This window comes from Paramormyrops kingsleyae, chromosome 19 (genome assembly GCF_048594095.1).
Source record: "Paramormyrops kingsleyae isolate MSU_618 chromosome 19, PKINGS_0.4, whole genome shotgun sequence".
Lineage (NCBI taxonomy): Eukaryota > Metazoa > Chordata > Actinopteri > Osteoglossiformes > Mormyridae > Paramormyrops > Paramormyrops kingsleyae.
The window spans coordinates 11,508,702-11,526,040 of record NC_132815.1 but is presented as its reverse complement, the minus strand read 5'-3'; the positions used below and the strand labels follow the sequence as shown (position 1 = coordinate 11,526,040).

At 50.4% G+C, this 17,339-nt stretch overlaps 1 protein-coding gene across 5 annotated transcripts in view; it reads left to right on the top strand.

Moving 5' to 3' along the window:
• Positions 1–17,339, top strand: part of utrn (utrophin) — a 113,293-nt gene that overhangs the window by 83,181 nt on the left and 12,773 nt on the right. For all 5 annotated transcript variants that reach the window (XM_072702684.1, XM_072702686.1, XM_072702685.1 and 2 more), the window contains 11 exons: positions 691–959; positions 1,065–1,211; positions 2,178–2,256; positions 3,256–3,316; positions 7,927–7,988; positions 10,607–10,681; positions 13,466–13,667; positions 14,063–14,148; positions 15,562–15,719; positions 16,303–16,469; positions 17,168–17,279. In XM_072702684.1, coding sequence (XP_072558785.1) covers positions 691–959; positions 1,065–1,211; positions 2,178–2,256; positions 3,256–3,316; positions 7,927–7,988; positions 10,607–10,681; positions 13,466–13,667; positions 14,063–14,148; positions 15,562–15,719; positions 16,303–16,469; positions 17,168–17,279 — 1,418 coding nt within the window. The remainder of the gene's footprint in view (positions 1–690; positions 960–1,064; positions 1,212–2,177; positions 2,257–3,255; positions 3,317–7,926; positions 7,989–10,606; positions 10,682–13,465; positions 13,668–14,062; positions 14,149–15,561; positions 15,720–16,302; positions 16,470–17,167; positions 17,280–17,339) is intronic.

Genomic DNA, 17,339 nt, shown 5'->3' with positions numbered 1-17,339 from the left:
TACATGATCAGTGGGACGGCAGCTATCTGGGGGAGGGGAGGGGGCCAGAGGTGCCAGTGGTACTGCCAGTTTGGGGGTGGGGGGGAGTGGGGGGTCTTGTGCGCAGTTTGTTTGAGAGAGAGCAGAATTTTAAATGTCTGAAGCTCATCAGCTATGCTGTTTGTGCTCCACCCCCCCCCCCCCAATGCTGTGGCATTTAAAGAAGGGAGTACATAACAGAGTTTTTATTTTAACGACTTAATATGAATAAGTAAAGATCTCTGGTGGGAAATGGGTGATTTTGGGAAGTGAGATGAAACAAACCCTGAAGCTGGGGTCTGTGGCTGGCTTCGCTACGTCTGAGAGGAGTAACCGGCAGGGCTGGGCGCACGGCAGCTCGCGGTCAGGTGTCGTCTCAACATCCTCGCCCGCTCTCGTCTGCCGCCCCGCCTATCAGGCCGCTCCACGTGACGAATCATGCCCCGCAGCTCCCAGAGAGGAGGTTACCATGGGGGCCAGATTGGGTGATGCCCCTTAAGGACACACCCCGGGCAGCAGTGTATATTTATTGGGTTAAATGGATCCACAGATAATGGGGACCTGCTGTTTGACCTTTGTAGGTGTATGGGGTCAATGAAAAGCAGCTAGAGCTGTATTTGAGCGAATATAGACGGGTCATGGCAATAACAGTGATTTCTCCCCCCCCCCCAGAACTGAGTCCAGAGGAGCGGGCCCAGCGTGTGGCCAAAGCCATCCGCAAGCAGACAGCCGAGGTGGCTGAGCGCTGGGAGCGGCTGTGTGGGCACGCCGGGGCCTGGCAGCAGCAGCTGGACCGGGCTTTAGGCCGCCTGCAGGACCTGCAGGGTGCCATGGACCAGCTGGAGCTGAGGCTGGTGCCGGCGGAGGACGAGCGCACGACCTGGCAACCCGTGGGCGACCTGCTCATCGACTCGCTGCAGGACCACATCGAAAAGACCATCGTGAGTCAGCAGGCCAATCTCCAAGCCCTCTGACTGGGTGAGCACTGTAGCCATGACTCTCGATTGACAGGTCGTGGGCCCTGCCCACCTCTTTGCCCAAACCAGGTCTTCAAGGAGGAGATGGCACCTCTGAAGAGGGACGTGCGGGCCGTGAATGAGCTCTCTGCCCAGCTGCAGCCCCTGGACGTCCAGCTGTCTTCCAGCACAACCCGGCAGCTGGACGACCTCAACATGCGTTGGAAGCTCCTGGAGGTAAAGTGCACCTTCTGCCCCCCCAGTCCTAACCCAAAGCACCAGTCGCTTCAATGCCAAAGAGGAAAAAGTTGCCTTTGATGCCGTCAGATTGTTAGAAGGGGCGGAGTCTAAGCTCCCCATGTCCCACTTGTTGCTGTGAATCAACAAATCAGCAGGCTAGCAATCCCCCACCACCTTGGCTCCCACCCCCTTGAATAATGTTGCTTGTGTTTCTGTCACTGTGGACCTGGGGGTTATTCCATAAAGCAGGATTTTTCCTTTAGCCAGATAACTTAAGCTAAATGTAACGATTGTCCAATAAGAATGTCACTTCCTTCTTCTCCCATTGGTCGGTTTTCACGTTTGGCTCAAGTTGTCTAGCTGACCAGGAAATGTTGCTTTGTGGAATAACCCCCTTGGAGGAATGCAGTTGGGGTGCCGTCTTCGGTGTTGTCATGGATGTGTGTTCCACCATGGGTGGGGAGCAGATCAGGGCGGCTTCCCGATGCCCCCGCTGTTGGAGGGCTTGCCTCCCAGCATGCCGAGCGCTCATTACCGGCTCCCCTGGAGCTATCTGTCGTTGGAACCTGGTGCGGTCAGTTGGCTCCCCGGTGAATGTCACCACTGGGTTCCCACAATGAAATCCTCCCATGGCCCCGCTTGAGGGCAGAAGTCGACTGACCCTGACGAGCTGAGCAGGCCCGCGGACACACTGAATAATCGTTTCCGTAAACAGGCGGCTTCCATGTGAGCTGAGGCCGCCTGGATCTTGTGCTGCAGAGGCAGGTCTTCCGGTCACTAGAGGAACTTCCAGCCTGTCAGATACTGCAGTTGATGGTGATCGTTTGGGCTCTGAGCTTTATTACTGATGTAGTTTAGCTTTGCTCGGAGTAACCAGTCGTAATGACCCGTACTGAAGTGTCCTGGGTGGGACCACGCAGGTAAGGATTCTCTGACTCTCTCTTCTCTCCTTCTTCCTCGCAGGCGGCCGTGGAGGAGCGCCTGAAGCAGCTGCAGGAGGCGCACCGGGACTTTGGACCCGCCTCCCAGCACTTCCTGTCCAGTAAGTAGAACTTCAACCCCCTCCCCTCTGACTTCATTTCCTGTTTCTGCTTTTCCGATTTGTGTAAATTCTCCACCAAATAACTTGACCTGCATGTGCTGAGACTCTGGGGTTAATTTGTACCTCTTGTACTCACCCGCCTTCCGCCTCCAGAAGATGGAGCAGTGATTAAGGAGAAGCTACCCCCCCCCCCTCCCCCCCCAATAAGAATTTGCTCAGATTAGTGTCTGGCTGTTCCTCTTCACATTGAGCAGCCCTCTGTCCCTTCCGGCCTGGCGTGGAATCGTGCGGAAAATGCTCCAAATGGGCCGTAACAGGAAGCCGAACCCTTATTCCATCCACCAGTTGTGTGTGTTTTGCCCCCCCCCTCTGAGTGAATCGTAACCTGAGTGGGCGGGGCATTTGAATCTGTTGCCTCTGTGGCCGTGAGAACTCCAGAAATCACTTCTAACACATTGTCAGCTCGTATTTATTTATTGATTTGTGTCCCTGAAGTGGCCCGTCACTCTCGTGACACATCCTCTCCTCCTGACCCCCCCCCCCCCCCCCCCCCCCCCGCTGGGACACTTAGCATGTCCCAGAAGCGCGATGGTGCATTCTGGCAGACGGGGAAACGGCGCCGTTTAGTCAGTCGTTTGTCCCTGGCGCATTCTGGCGTGTGTCACCCGTATCCTGTGTCGCTGTTCACCGCGTCAAGTCACCTCGTTCAAACCCGATCGTCAAGCCCGTCTGACACCGCAAACCCGTGTGCATCGCAGTGGCGGATACTCTGGGATAATCACGACGAAGCAGAACCTTCCTGCTGTATTAGCCGATTTCTGTGTCCCGGAAGTGTGTGCGGGGGGGGTGGGGGGTGGGGACGAATTTTATCCCCCGGCTCAGACAGTCACTTAATAGTCTGTTCGGTGTGACAGAGAATGGATGTTCCGTTTTTTATCCTGACACCCCCTCAAATAATTAAGCATTTCTAATTCTGAAATATTCCTGTTCTATTCACAGCCTCTGTACAGCTACCGTGGCAACGGGCCGTGTCCCAGAATAAGGTTCCTTACTATATCAAGTAAGTCTTTTTTTTTTTTTTGTTGTTGTTTTCTCAGCTGAATATGGAAATTGGCAAAAGAGCGTAAAAAAGGCGGCTGGCTTTCTGCACGCCTGTGGCAGTGTGTAAATGGGATGCAAGGAATGCAAAAACTGCAACTGCACGCCTGTGGTGGAGCAAAGGGAAAGTGAGCCTTTGACGGGACTAAATGTTATGTGAAGTGTGTGTGTGTGTGAGCGAGAGAGTGTGTGTGTGTGTGTGTGTGTGTGTGTGTGTGAGCGAGAGAGTGTGTGTGTGTGTGTGTGTGTGTGTGTGTGTGTGCATGCTACATGTAACCATTTGGTCCTGGGTCCTACTTCTCCCTAAACATGTGGCCTCGTACCTTCAGGTGCTCAGAAGCCAGTTTTATCTGCATCCATTTATACAGGCTAGTCTATGTAACTAATCACCACCCATCCTGCTTTATATGTTTGTCATACTGAGAAAGTGTGTATATCCTGTTAAGCATTTCATTTACTTTCTATATTATTCAGCCCCTGTAGAGTTGTTAACAAGATGCAAGTACACAGAGCGTCATCTTCACACTGATGTGTGTCCAGGAGGCACTGTCTCAGCACATGTGATTAAATTCTCCCAACTAATGCCCTGGGACTGAGTCCTCCTGTCCACTAGAGGGAAGCACCTTTTTGTTGAGTACTACTTGTAGTTGTCCAAGTTTTTTTTTTTGGCTTCTATATTCAAGCATGCAGAATATGTAATATTTTCAAGACACAAAACCTTCTTGACAGTCTTTAGATCTAAATAAACTGTGTTTTTGTGAGGTGTGGTTACCATCCTGAGTTCCTGATTCTGGAATTGACTGCTGCCTGTCCCTGCTGTACTTTTGCCGCAGGCCATGTCTGTCTGCTCTCCTGCCATTCAGCACGGGCCTGTGTTTCTGTTCTTAGCTTCCAGCATCTCATGCCGTCCAGGCAGGTGCCTGTTTGCTTACAGCGATGTCTCTCCTGTGGAGCTGAGGGTATCTCAGCACTTTTTATAGACAGAATATCGAGTGTTTTCCCCAAGGCAGCACTGTAAATCACTGGGTAAAGTTCCAAGACGGAATATCAATTTCCACATAATCAGTAATGTGCGTGCATGCATTTGTAAGGAGATTTTTTTTTTTTGTGAATACTGAGTGGTTGGGGGTGTTACTTGAATTATATACTAACATTTTTGCTCCAAGAAATGGTGTTTTGCCTGTAATGATTATGATTGTATCAGTATGTTTACTTTCATGTGTTGATAACCATCTGGCAAACGGTTTAGGTGTGTGGCTCATACTTATGTTGTCTCTCTGGTTCTGAAAATGGATGATTAGGTAATGATCTGGCAAGTTGCTGTTAGGTCTGACAATGTGGAGTGACATGACGAGCACGCAGTCTACTTAACGCTCCCGCCTGGTCGATGTTCTCAGTCACCTTAGTTCACTCTAGGAATTTGATTTAAATCGGTGCTAGAGCGATAGAGTAAAATGATATGAAATGATGCTTTATTTGCCTTATGCGCATGTTTGAGAGCAGGTACATTCTAATGCGTCTATTCATATATCCTATCATGCCCTCTTTGAGACGCGGGCATCTATACAGTTGAGAGTGAATCTTGGGGTCTGAGCACGGAGCGTCAGGCCGTTTATCCGGAGCCACTGGAGTTAGGGGGTAAGGGCCTTGATCTAGGGCCTAAAGCTCATGTGACTAATCTGGCGATGCTGGGGCTCCGACCAGCAACCTTCTGATCACAAGCACCACTGAGCCACACACTGTCCCAGAGCGGTGAGACTTACAGGGGGCGTCCGTGTCAGATGAAGCCTCAGAGGTAACCTTGTGCTTGCCCTGAGGGCAGTTAAGCTGGGGTGACACACTTTTTGTAGTGTTGTAGCATTTCTCCCCAGCTGGAGATGAGTTTTTAACACTTAGTCAGCCGTGAGAAAAACACCCAGGCCTTTTCAAGGACTATAAGCTGGAAAACAAAAGTATCTTAATGTTTATATTGTAATTTCAGAACTATGAAGTGTGTGTGTGTGTTTCTGTACTTACTTTGTGGGGATCAGATTTCCCCACAGTGTAATGCAAACCCCACAAGGATAACCTCAATAAAAAAAAAAAAACTGCAATCAAAAAACTAAAAATGCCAAAAGTCTTGTATTTTGTTTTGTTACTTATGGTTAAGGTTAAGACTGGGTAGGGGTTAAGGTTGCCATTGTTGGGGTTAGAGTTTTGTCTATAGAAATGAATGGAGAGTCCCCACAACGATGACGACGTGAACTTTGCTCAGATGTGTGTGTCGTAAATCAGTTTCCTTCTCTCCATGGAGGAACGTGGTCTGGGAGAGAATGGACGTCACTGTGTTTGTGATTGCACGGCCGTAATTTAAATACACCTCTCCCAAATTAAAGGGCTGGAGATCTTACTTTGTCGTCGTTTCAGGGATGTGTGTAATCGAGCGTCTCATTTGTATTCATGAGTATACTGATACACAAATAGGCTTACGTATTGTATCTCTGCCATCTGCGGCATTGTGGGTAATGACTCTGCCTGTTATTGATGTTTATATTTATACACAAATAAGCTTACCGTTTCATCCATTCAGTCTCGTGTCTTGACTTCTCGAAAGGATTATCTAAAGACTATTATCTTTTTTAAATGCTTCATTATATTTGAAAAGGTTAAGTGTAATACTTTCAGAATCTAATGTATTCTGTTGTCCTTTTGCTTTTTAATGGAGTTTTCAGAGCCAGGAACATCCAGATAAGTATTTAAAAAAAAAAAAAAAAAAAAAAAACCCACCCCTGCATGGTAGGATCTTGGTGTGTGTGTGGGGGGGGAGGTGTCACTTAGTTTCCATAGCTCTTACCCTCATATAAAGTGTCACTGTGATTGAGCAGAAATGCCTGCTTCATAATCAGCCCTCACACATCTCTGTCTCTTCAGGGTTTGGGGGTTACGGTGTTGGGAAGGAGACTCTTCAAAAGCCAAATCAAACACAGGTGTCCCCTGGTGGCAGCTCTGGGGGGGGGGGGGATATCCCCTCCCCCCTCCCTCGGTGTGCAGGGACACAAGGAGAAGTGACCTGTATTTCAGAACCACAAATTTTCTTAAGTTGCCTAATTCAGTGAGTCCTACTCCAGTCTTTGGTCCTACACTTGGTCCATGTTTTTGCTCCTTCCGAGCTCCCTGCCAGACAGTCCTCATGCGGGAGCTGGGAGGCAGCAGAAACATGGACTGTCTGTGGGTTCCTGAGGACTGGATTAGGAAACACTGACCTAATTAATATCATATTTGTACAAATGGCAAATGAAAATGCTTAATTTCATTGAAATACATCTCCTGATGTTTGAACATGTGGCTGTCAGTCTGACACGCTAAAGTAATCACCCCTGTACCGCAAACGCGGCAGACAGTAAGCAGGGGAAACATAATTGGCATTTGGTGATGAGAGGTCGTGTGGAGACGATGGCTCCGCGGGGAGCTTTCGGGACGAGCGAGGAGCCGCTGTGTACAGAGGCAACTTCAGCCAGATCATGTGGACATGAGACCAGATCAAATGGATACATTTGCATAGGTGCAACAGTGCCAGTGTCTGTGAAGACACAGGACATACCGCAGTGCCAGTGTCTGTGATGACACAGGACATACCGCAGTGCCAGTGTCTGTGATGACACAGGCCATACCGCAGTGCCAGTGTCTGTGAAGACACAGGACATACCGCAGTGCCAGTGTCTGTGAAGATACAGGACATACCGCAGTGCCAGTGTCTGTGATGACACAGGACATACCGCAGTGCCAGTGTCTGTGATGACACAGGACATACCGCAGTGCCAGTGTCTGTGATGACACAGGACATACCGCAGTGCCAGTGTCTGTGATGACACAGGACATACCGCAGTGCCAGTGTCTGTGATGACACAGGACATACCGCAGTGCCAGTGTCTGTGATGACACAGGACATACCGCAGTGCCAGTGTCTGTGAAGACACAGGACATACCGCAGTGCCAGTGTCTGTGAAGACACAGGACATACCGCAGTGCCAGTGTCTGTGAAGACACAGGACATACCGCAGTGCCAGTGTCTGTGAAGACACAGGACATACCGCAGTGCCAGTGTCTGTGAAGACACAGGACATACCGCAGTGCCAGTGTCTGTGAAGACACAGGACATACCGCAGTGCCAGTGTCTGTGAAGACACAGGACATACCGCAGTGCCAGTGTCTGTGAAGACACAGGACATACCGCAGTGCCAGTGTCTGTGATGACACAGGATATACCGCAGTGCCAGTGTCTGTGATGACACAGGATATACCGCAGTGCCAGTGTCTGTGAAGACACAGGACATACCGCAGTGCCAGTGTCTGTGATGACACAGGACATACCGCAGTGCCAGTGTCTGTGAAGACACAGGACATACCGCAGTGCCAGTGTCTGTGAAGACACAGGACATACCGCAGTGCCAGTGTCTGTGAAGACACAGGACATACCACAGTGCTGTTTGCTGGGCTGCCCCATGTTGGGGGGGGGGGTTGGTTTCCAGATGAGCTTGTTAGCAAGTTAGCAAGAGTGATTCATCTTCCCTTTTCATGTCTTTTTTTCTTCAGCCACCAGACTCAGACGACTTGTTGGGATCATCCGAAGATGACGGAGCTGTTTCACTCCCTGGGTACGACGGCTGCACGCTTCCCTCCACCCAGTCCCCCGTTAGGGGCTATAGCTTCTGAAGACCCAAAAAGCCTGACATCCCATCTACCAGTTTAGAAGCTGACAGTTACACGAATACAATCACGCGTCACTTACTGACAGGGATTCCTTCTGAGAAATGAGTCATTAAGCCATCTCCTTGTCGTGCAAATATCATAGTGTACTTACAAAAACCTCGATGGTACAGCCTTCTACACACCTCGGTTACAGTATGCTATTTTTATAGAATTACAGTACAGTAAAATCCCGTTATAGAGGACTCTCTTATAACAGAATATCTTCTATAGCAGACGAGGTCCGCTGGTCCTGGCCGTGCGCCTTAAAGAACATGCAGAAAAAGCATCGGATATAGTGGACTCTCATTTAACGGGATTACGCTTATTATGGACAAACAATTCGGTCCCCAGGGCCGCTTTTAGCTGTAGTTTTGTTCGGCTATAACGGACATGCAGGCTCCGCCTACAAGGCGTGTGGCTTGTCAGTGATATCCAGCGCAGATACGTACGTAGTTGGGATTATTAATAGTCACGCATCTGCTCAGGTAAAGTTGGATTACTACATGTACAATATAATAATCTATACCACAAGTGTGTCTGCTGAGGTGTGGCATGAGTAAATGATGTCCTGTATTTGTGTTCTGGGCATACAGCAACTCTAGATATAACAGACTTTGGATATAACGGACTGTTTTGCCCGGTCCCTTGAAGTCCATTATAACGGGATTTTACTGTATAGTACTTTCTAAAGCAACGATAAAGTACAGTATAGTACTCTCGAAAGTAACAGAAGTACAGTATAGTAAATGCATAAACTAGTTACATAGTTATCATACATAATTGTATGTGCTATATTTTTGTATGACCTGCAGAGCAGTAGGTTCACTTACACCAGCATCACCACAAACACGTGATTAAGGCTGAGCGATGCGACGTTACATTGACTACGACGTCACTAGTCAATAGCAATTTTTCAGCTCCTTTATAATCTTATGGGACCACCATCGTATATGCAATTTGTCGCCGACGGAAACGTTATGTGACTATACTGAGCAAACCCTTGCGGAGTTGAGGGCGGAGTCTTAGCCAGCGGTCAGATGTGTTGAAAGTAGCAGTTGAATCGAACATGAATGCTGCCCGTCACTGGGGACTTCAAACCTTCCAGGTCCTGGGATTATGAGGGCTGACGTGTGTTCAGTGATGTCTCCGTCATGTTCGTTTCTAGGTTGCAGCGTTCGCACATTCCCAGGGTGGAAATGCTATTTTTGGCTATTTTTTTTTTGTTTTTTTCCAGTCCAGACGCAGATTTGTTTTTGCTCATCACAAAAGTGGTGCCCTTACTGTTTGTTTAGTTAGTGCGTCGGCCATAAAGCTGTAGAACCAATAAACGGTGGCGACGATACTTATTCCGTGCACCTGCTCTTTGACCCTTTTTCGGGATAGTTTTAAGAGTGCCGGCGCCACCCGGTGGTAGGAGCGCTCCCAAAGATGGAAGGCTGACCCCTGAGTGTGGCAGACTGCCTTGGGGTTGAGGTGAGGTGGGGGTGGACCAGTGCAGGGTGATTGCCAGGTAAGGGGTGGAGGTTTTGACACTAGCTGTAGCTAATTAGAGGTTTATCCCTTTCATCTGAAGCAGATGGCAGATCAAGCCTAGTTTTATTCAAGCGGAACTAATTAATTAAGGTCCTGATTGTCTCAGCCTCTGGAAGGTGATGTCACACAGCTCAATGGTACGGACCATGTGATATGAACGCGTCATCATCTGCCGAACGTAACTCTGCCACAGTGGTGGGCTTTACAACCTGGCCACCCACCTCATAAGTGCCTCCTATTGGACGACCTGCAGAATCTGCGGCTCATGATGTCGCCCCTTCTGTGTACAGAGCATTCGACCAGATCAGTAGCGCCTCCAGAGAGAGCTTCGTACTGCTGAGCCTGGCCTGTGGCTTTCGAATCACCAACACTGGGGCTCGTTTTTTAAACTGGTCCTGACGGGAATAGCCATGCGGTCTTTAATCGCACTCCCTAGCTTAAAGAAGGCTGTGGATTATTTGTCTTTCTGTACACAGAATGAAAGAGACACATTCCTGGCTTCTGGGGTATCTGGGGCGACAGTCTGACAGAACTGTTATCTATCGAGATCTGCTTGCATCCAATCGCTAATGGCATTGTTATGGAGCGTGCAGGACGTGTCTCAATGGACCCCCTGGCCGGGGGGTGTCTGCATCTATTGAGAGGAGTTAGGGAGTGGTCCTGCGGTCTGCAGTGCTCTGTAGGGCGCCCCCTGCAAAAGCTTCTGAAACTTCAAACCTTTATAGACATGAAACGGTGTTTAGAGGTCTACACGCCAGCCAGGTTACTGGGGGGTGGGCCAAGCAAATCCCAAGTACAAATTATCCAGGGAATAATATGGGGCGGGGGGGGGGGCTGAATGAATTCTGTAAATTCAGGTCACCTGACGTGGGAATATGTCGTTTGTGTCTGCAAGAACTACCAAACTGAAAAGTGTGCGTTGCCCTTCCAGTGTGTGGAGGCCTGAAATCCCTAAAGTGCTTAATATATCATTATTTTTTTTAATGTGCAGGTGACCTAAACAACGTGCGCTTCTCCGCCTACCGGACCGCCATGAAGATTCGCCGGCTCCAGAAGGCCCTGTGCTGTAAGTGTGACCCCCCCCTTCCCAAATCCCCAGCACCATCCTGTCCCCACATCAGTTAGTCACCCCCCCCTCCCTCCTCCTTCCACTTCTTCTGTCTGTGAAAGTGATTCAGTGCTGAGCTGACGTTAACGCTCAGTGATTATATTTGTTTAACGAGCTTTACTGACTTTAATTAGGCTGTTCGCTTTACCTTCTGTGGTTCTAGTGTCCCGTGTTTCTGCTGCGCTAACAGACGTCATGTTCAGTTCGGTCAGTCCTGCTCCATTACGTGCATAACGGAAACGCTTAGAACAAATGTTTGTTTTTCAGAATCAGGTTGTGGTCGTCTGTGATTTCAGACAGGAGCCCAAATAGGACCCCCCCCCCTTACAATGGAAATACCACCTCTCTGCAGCAATGTGTAAGCCGAGTTTAAGCACGCGGACCCCGGAGCTCCCCGCCAAACACTTGCACGCGGCCGCACCCTGTTGCCGGGTGACCGCCGGTCTGCGGGTGTTTCCTGTCCCGTGCGCTCAGCCGTTCAGAGCAAACGCACCGCGATCCATAAAGGTTAATGGAACCACCGCCGCGTTTAATAACTGACGGGAAATTAGACAGGCAGTGAGCCGCATCGCGGTAAGGCTGAGTGTAGACTAGGTGTTTAGTTATGAGGGGGCGGGATGAATCGGGGAGCATTATGCTAAGCGCTCTACAGGATTATGGAGTTCAGACGCGTCTATGACGAGAGCAGCTACTTCCTGGCTGTTTTCCTCATGGAAGAGGCTTCCTGACATAGCAGCAGCTCTAGGCCATTAGGGCTGCATCTAAACTGCAGTTTGGTAGATTTCCAGGAGCAGGGTTGGGCAGCCCTGACTCAATGTCTATGATCGGAAGGTTGCCAGTTTGAATCCCATGACTGGCAGATTGATTTCAATGAATTGCCCTGGAGGGACCCTTAACGCCTAATTCCTGCAGGGACAGGGTGACCCTGCTCTCTCACTTGCACCTTGCTTTAAATAAGCATCTGCTGAATAAGTAAATTGCCTCCCCGCTCCCCCCCCCCTCCCAAGTATGGCTCTTATTTCTCTGTAAAGCACCCTGACTTTTCTCTGTCGGGCGCCCTGAATTGCATGAATGGTGCTATACAAGTAAATGTGACTCCTGAGAGTTTTTATTGACAAGCATCGCCCTGGGTAATGCAGGTTTGCATGGACAGTCAGCCGTCGTTATTTTGCCTGTGTAAGTCGCTCACCCCCCACTCAGCTCAGTGAAATACCCAGACGAGAATCCCATTTAACAGCTAATTAGGTTAGGCCTCCTCTGTTGGCTGGTGCTTTATAAATCAGGCCGACCCGCCTCGTCCTCAAACGTACTCGCTCGCCCTCCGAAGGGGCGCAGCTTTCACAGCCAGGAAGACAGAGGTAGAATATTGTGGATCTGTCTGTTTATATTCGGTTAAGCTGTTACCGTGCTTTAGCTTTTAGCGATTCAGCTGCTGAACCATCACACTTCCAATCCAATTCATCCAGTGTTAGTCTTCCCCCAGAGCGACTGACCTCAGATCAGTGTGATCATTAACCTTATAAGCAATAAGGTGAGCATTCAGAACAGGCCAGGCTGACACAGAGTCCTCTAAGCACGCCGGCTACCCAGGTGTGTCTGCTCGGCCCACTCAGCCGCGGATGCAGCTTCATTAAATTCACAGCTAATCCTTCAGCACGCGGTTACGCCTTTCAAGCACCCGTAGTGTCAATTAGCGACCAGCAATCGGCCAATTAGGATGCAGAGGCGGGCCCGGTCGTCACCTCTGTCCAATTAAAAAGAGGGAAAGACAAGCGTTGAAGTGGGCATAGGGAACACTGCTCAGTAATTCCTGCTCTGCTCGCTTGCATTGGCATGAGGGTAATTAATTGGCACCCAAACAGGGAGAGGGTGAACAGGATGAGGGTCTGGGGGCCAATGAGCTTCCAGTTGCTGAGCGCTGGTCTAGATGGGCTGCCTGTTGCCACCTGTAATCCTGCCCCAACTCTTCTGTCTGTTAATGTGCATGTGCGTAATGGCTATATTCTCTTCTATGGTGTTTTGGCTCTTTGAAAAAATTGGGAGCAGTTGAAGCCATTATCTGAGCTCCTAGGTGACAGAGAAGGTCCCACCAAGGGTGTGATGTGAGGCTTGGCCAGGTGGAGGCGTCGTTTCGCCTTGTCTTGGGTTGGGGTGCCTACAAGAATGCACAAATTCAGCCTGGCTCTCCTTTTTTTAAGACGCACACACTCACATGTAGAGGTGAGAGTGAAGCTTCGGTTCCGAGCACGGGGGTCACCTGTTTCTCCAGCAGCCCTGGAGCATTTCGGGGGGGGGTTAAGGACCTTCTGATCGCAGGCGGAGCCCCAGCCTTCCGATCCACCGCATCGTCATGCTGTTGTCACGTCTTTCTCAAAGACGTGAACCTAGGGAAGTGTATCACTGTAGCCTTGTAATGCCCAAATATGGAGATAATTATTTGCACCATCTTATTGGAAATGTGCAAAGAGCTGTCTCTGATGTGCGAGACGTCTCATTCCTCAGGGGAAAGTAGGTCCAGAATGCTGATGATTTTGAGCTCGTCCTGCTATCCTGTGAGGTGCAGCAATGGTTTTCTAGATGGACTCTCAGCCAAATTGTTCTTGGAAGGTGCTTGTACTGTTGTACCCTCAAATAAAGCTTGCCCTGTTGACATACCAAGTTGGAATAAAGTATGATCTTGGTGCGGTTGGAATCCTCAAAGCCCACATACACAGATGATTCTAGGTCCTGCCTTTTCCTCAGTGGATCTGCTGGAGCTGAGTGTGGCCCAGGAAGTGTTCGACCAGCACCAGCTGGCCCAGAACAACCAGCTCCTCAATGTCCCCGACGTCATCAACTGCTTGACTACTATGTACGATGGGCTGGAGCAGAAGCACAAGGACCTGGTCAACGTGCCTCTCTGCGTGGACATGTGTCTGAACTGGCTGCTCAACGTCTACGACACGTAGGTGTCTCATCCATCTCTTTCTGATGCTGTATGGTTTTAGTCCAGCTCTAGGAAAGGTTGGGTAGAGAAGATGATCAAACAGATCTAATTTTTCCTCACTCTCTCTGTATGTGACTTTGACTTCTGTCTTTGCTAGTACTAGGAATAGCATTACAAATTGCTCTGGTCAGTCCATTTGACAAAAAGCTCCGAGTCTGAGCCTTATGGTAGAGGGCTGGACTAAACCAAGATCTCGTGTTGAAGGCACTACTGCGAATTGCTCATTTCTGTGAAGGATTCTCTGGGTGATTTGTTCGAGTGTTTGGTCGATGAATGGCTTCAGTTGTGATCATTTGGAGGTTCTGTTTTGGCTGCCCTAATAGAAGGTCTCTTGCCCCCCCCCCCCCCCACAGTGGCCGGAGTGGGAAGATTCGTGCGCTGTCCATGAAGATCGGGCTGCTTTCGCTCTGCAAGGGACACCTTGAAGAAAAATACAAATGTAAGCAGTACTTGTGCTAATCTTCCCCCCCCCCCCCCCCCCCCCCCGACCCAAACAGAACCTCAGCCAGCTAGGTCGACAGCTCGCCGCAGCCATGGTTGTAGCTGGTCTTCGACATTTTTGGCAGGTCACTTGACGATGTCGACCTTGTCCAGTCTGCTTGATTGTATCAAGCAGGGAATAGGAGGCGTCGTCCTTCATTATCGACAGACGATTAGGGGCGCTTAGCAGATTAATGGTGTTCCTGACAGCTCCCGGAGACATTAGATTGACAGGCCGCGTTTAGGGGGGATTTCGGAGGGAAGGGGTTCACAGTGCCAACTGCTTGCACCGAGAGAATCCAGCTGCTTTATCATAAGCTCGTGGAATGAGCGGTGTTGTACTCTCACGGCGCCGACCTGTGCATGCAGCTCGATCGAGGAACGCATCGCAGCGGGGAAGTGTGTCGTGACGTGGGGGAGGGTGCGTCATGCTGATCAAAGTCGTCCACGGGCTCGATCGGGGGCTGCATCCTGTCATCGCAGCGCGTTCGCTAGATGATTGCCTTTCGGCAGTGCGGGGGCCTAAATAGGCCGACTGTGGGGAGCGTTTTTATGCCGACGGGAACGGCCGCTAACGTAGTGACTCGCATATTCCAATCTCAATCGCTACAGAGATCCCAGACAGTGTGTCTCGGACTGGGAGGAAATTTATTGCCTTTTTCTCAGGTGGACGCCCATCTGTGCTGCTTTATCTGGGTGGGGGGGGTTAGGGATGGGCCAGCACCTGACAAGTGAATACAGCATAAGGGCCAGAAAGGCTGATTGTGTCTCTGAAATGCTAAATTAGTCCCGTTAGTGTGCAGAACAAAGACGGCATTAGCATTAAAATGGCTGTCTGTTTTCATTTTATTTCTGCGACCTGCTTGCTAATGATAAAAGGAGTTTTTTTTTCCCCGCAAACCCTGCACCGACCCATCGTGCGGTTCTGGGTCCCAAGGCCAGCCAGATGCAGCTGAGCTTCCTCCTCTAGCTCCTATTACTTAATTTAAAACCGTTGGCTGGAAAAGTCCGTCACTGTCCCAGCCTGCTGTGACTGAAGGGGGCCATCCGTAACACCGGGCCGGCTTATATTTAAATGGTCCGTTAATCGCCCATTGGCTGGGAATCATCCGGGAACCTGTCAAGTTAGTATGGAGCCAATCTGCCTCTTAACACGACCACGGATACTGGCTGGACTGGTGTGGTTTGGTCTGCAGTGGTGCCCTCCAGTAGACCAGCTCCACATGCAGTTTAACTGGTTTGGTGACACACCTCACCCAACATAAACTGCATCTAAGTGGACGCTCTTTAGGGTCGCCGGGAAAAGGCAGGTTATTTTCAAGGGCGTAGACCTCACCTGTGGCCCCTCCCCCCGTATCCCCCCCCCCCCCAGACCTCTTCTCCCAGGTGGCATCCTCAGCAGGCACCTGTGACCAGCGCCAGCTGGGGCTCCTGCTCCATGACGCCATCCAGGTGCCACGGCAGCTGGGAGAGGTAGCGGCCTTCGGGGGGAGCAACATCGAGCCCAGCGTCCGCAGCTGTTTCCAGCACGTACGTGGCACGCCGGGCCGTTTGTACCGCAGATAATCTCGCCTCGCATTATTGTGTTCTCCCAAAAAGAACTTTAATTAAATGCTTACCAGAGGAAGCGACTGTCGTTCTTTTCAGAAGTCGTACTCTTATTTGTTGCTTAATTACTTCTATAAATCTTTGTCAGCTCGTTAAATGTGATTTTCCTCTTGTATAATAGAGGCTAGTTTCTGCATATCCAACCCCCCCCCCCCCCCACCATCCAAAAAAGAAAAACGCAAGTTGCATTAAGTATGCAATGTCTCAACGGACAAGGCCCAGGGTACGACAGGAGACACCTGTGCTGGGAGGCAGTCTGCGGCAACATGTGCCAGAAAGAGAACACACACACACACACACACACACACACACACACACACACGCACGCAGAATCACAGAGTCCTGCCCTTGGTAATGGGTAGCAGCTTTATCTGTTGGTTTCCAGACAGTAGTTAAAAAAAAAAAATGTAAATAGAAATTCCCCTCGAGGACTGTGGTGTGTATACTGTAGCAGCCCCATGGCTGCCAGAGAGTTTGCCAACTTGATGCCGTGTCCATCCCGCAGGTCACCAGCAGGGCGGAGCTGGAGCCCCAGCAGTTCGCGGACTGGATGCGCCTGGAGCCGCAGTCCATGGTGTGGCTGCCCGTGCTGCACCGTGTGGCGGCGGCCGAAACGGCCAAGCACCAGGCCAAGTGCAACATCTGCAAGGAGTGCCCCATCGTAGGCTTCAGGTACGGTGAGGAACCCACCACCTGTGGAGGATCTGGGGGGGTCCAGGGGAGGGGGGTGGGGGGGGTGCGATCCTGCCATGGTGGGTTTGGGGGGCTGACTTCATTATAGGGGCCCAGGATGGGTTGTTCTGTCATGACAGACCAGGCAGGCAGTGGGTGCTGTGTTCATAGCCCCCTAGGGGTAGGTTTTGTACCCCTCTGCTTTGGTTTAATGTGAAAGCACTTAGAAAAGCCATGGAGATGCTAAGGGAAGGTGATCATCTAAATGTCAGTGATGACAGCTTCGTTTTTAAGCAATTACCCTTTGTGAACTGGCATGCAGATGAAGGAGAACCTTTACGTGGCTCAGCCCGCCGTCACAACTTTCAGGTTACTGCCTCCCAGCTCCGCTCGTCCTGACCTATCGCTTCTTTTATCCTCTCGGCTGTTTGTCCTGGACTGAGCGCCCCCTAGGGGCTGGAGTGGGACTTCCAGCATGCCGTGAATAGACTGCAATGCCCTTTGTGCCGTTTTCTCGCGTCATAGTGGGACGCACTGATCCGGGGCCTTTATTTGGAGCTGACCGGCGTCAGTGATGTGTTTCTCATTCCTGAATGTTTGTGATGACTATGGTCACCTGGTGTGGTCACATGGTCTGAAAGCGGAGAGCCAGGAAGGAGCCGCCATGCGATCTTGACACCAAGTGTCTCCATCTGCAGGTACCGCAGCCTGAAGCACTTCAACTACGACGTGTGTCAGAGCTGCTTCTTCTCCGGCCGCACGGCCAAGGGCCACAAGCTGAACTACCCCATGGTGGAGTACTGCACCCCGGTGAGTCTTCGCGGCAGAGTCTGACCCTGTGATATATCCTTGCTTAGCTTGCCTGAAATT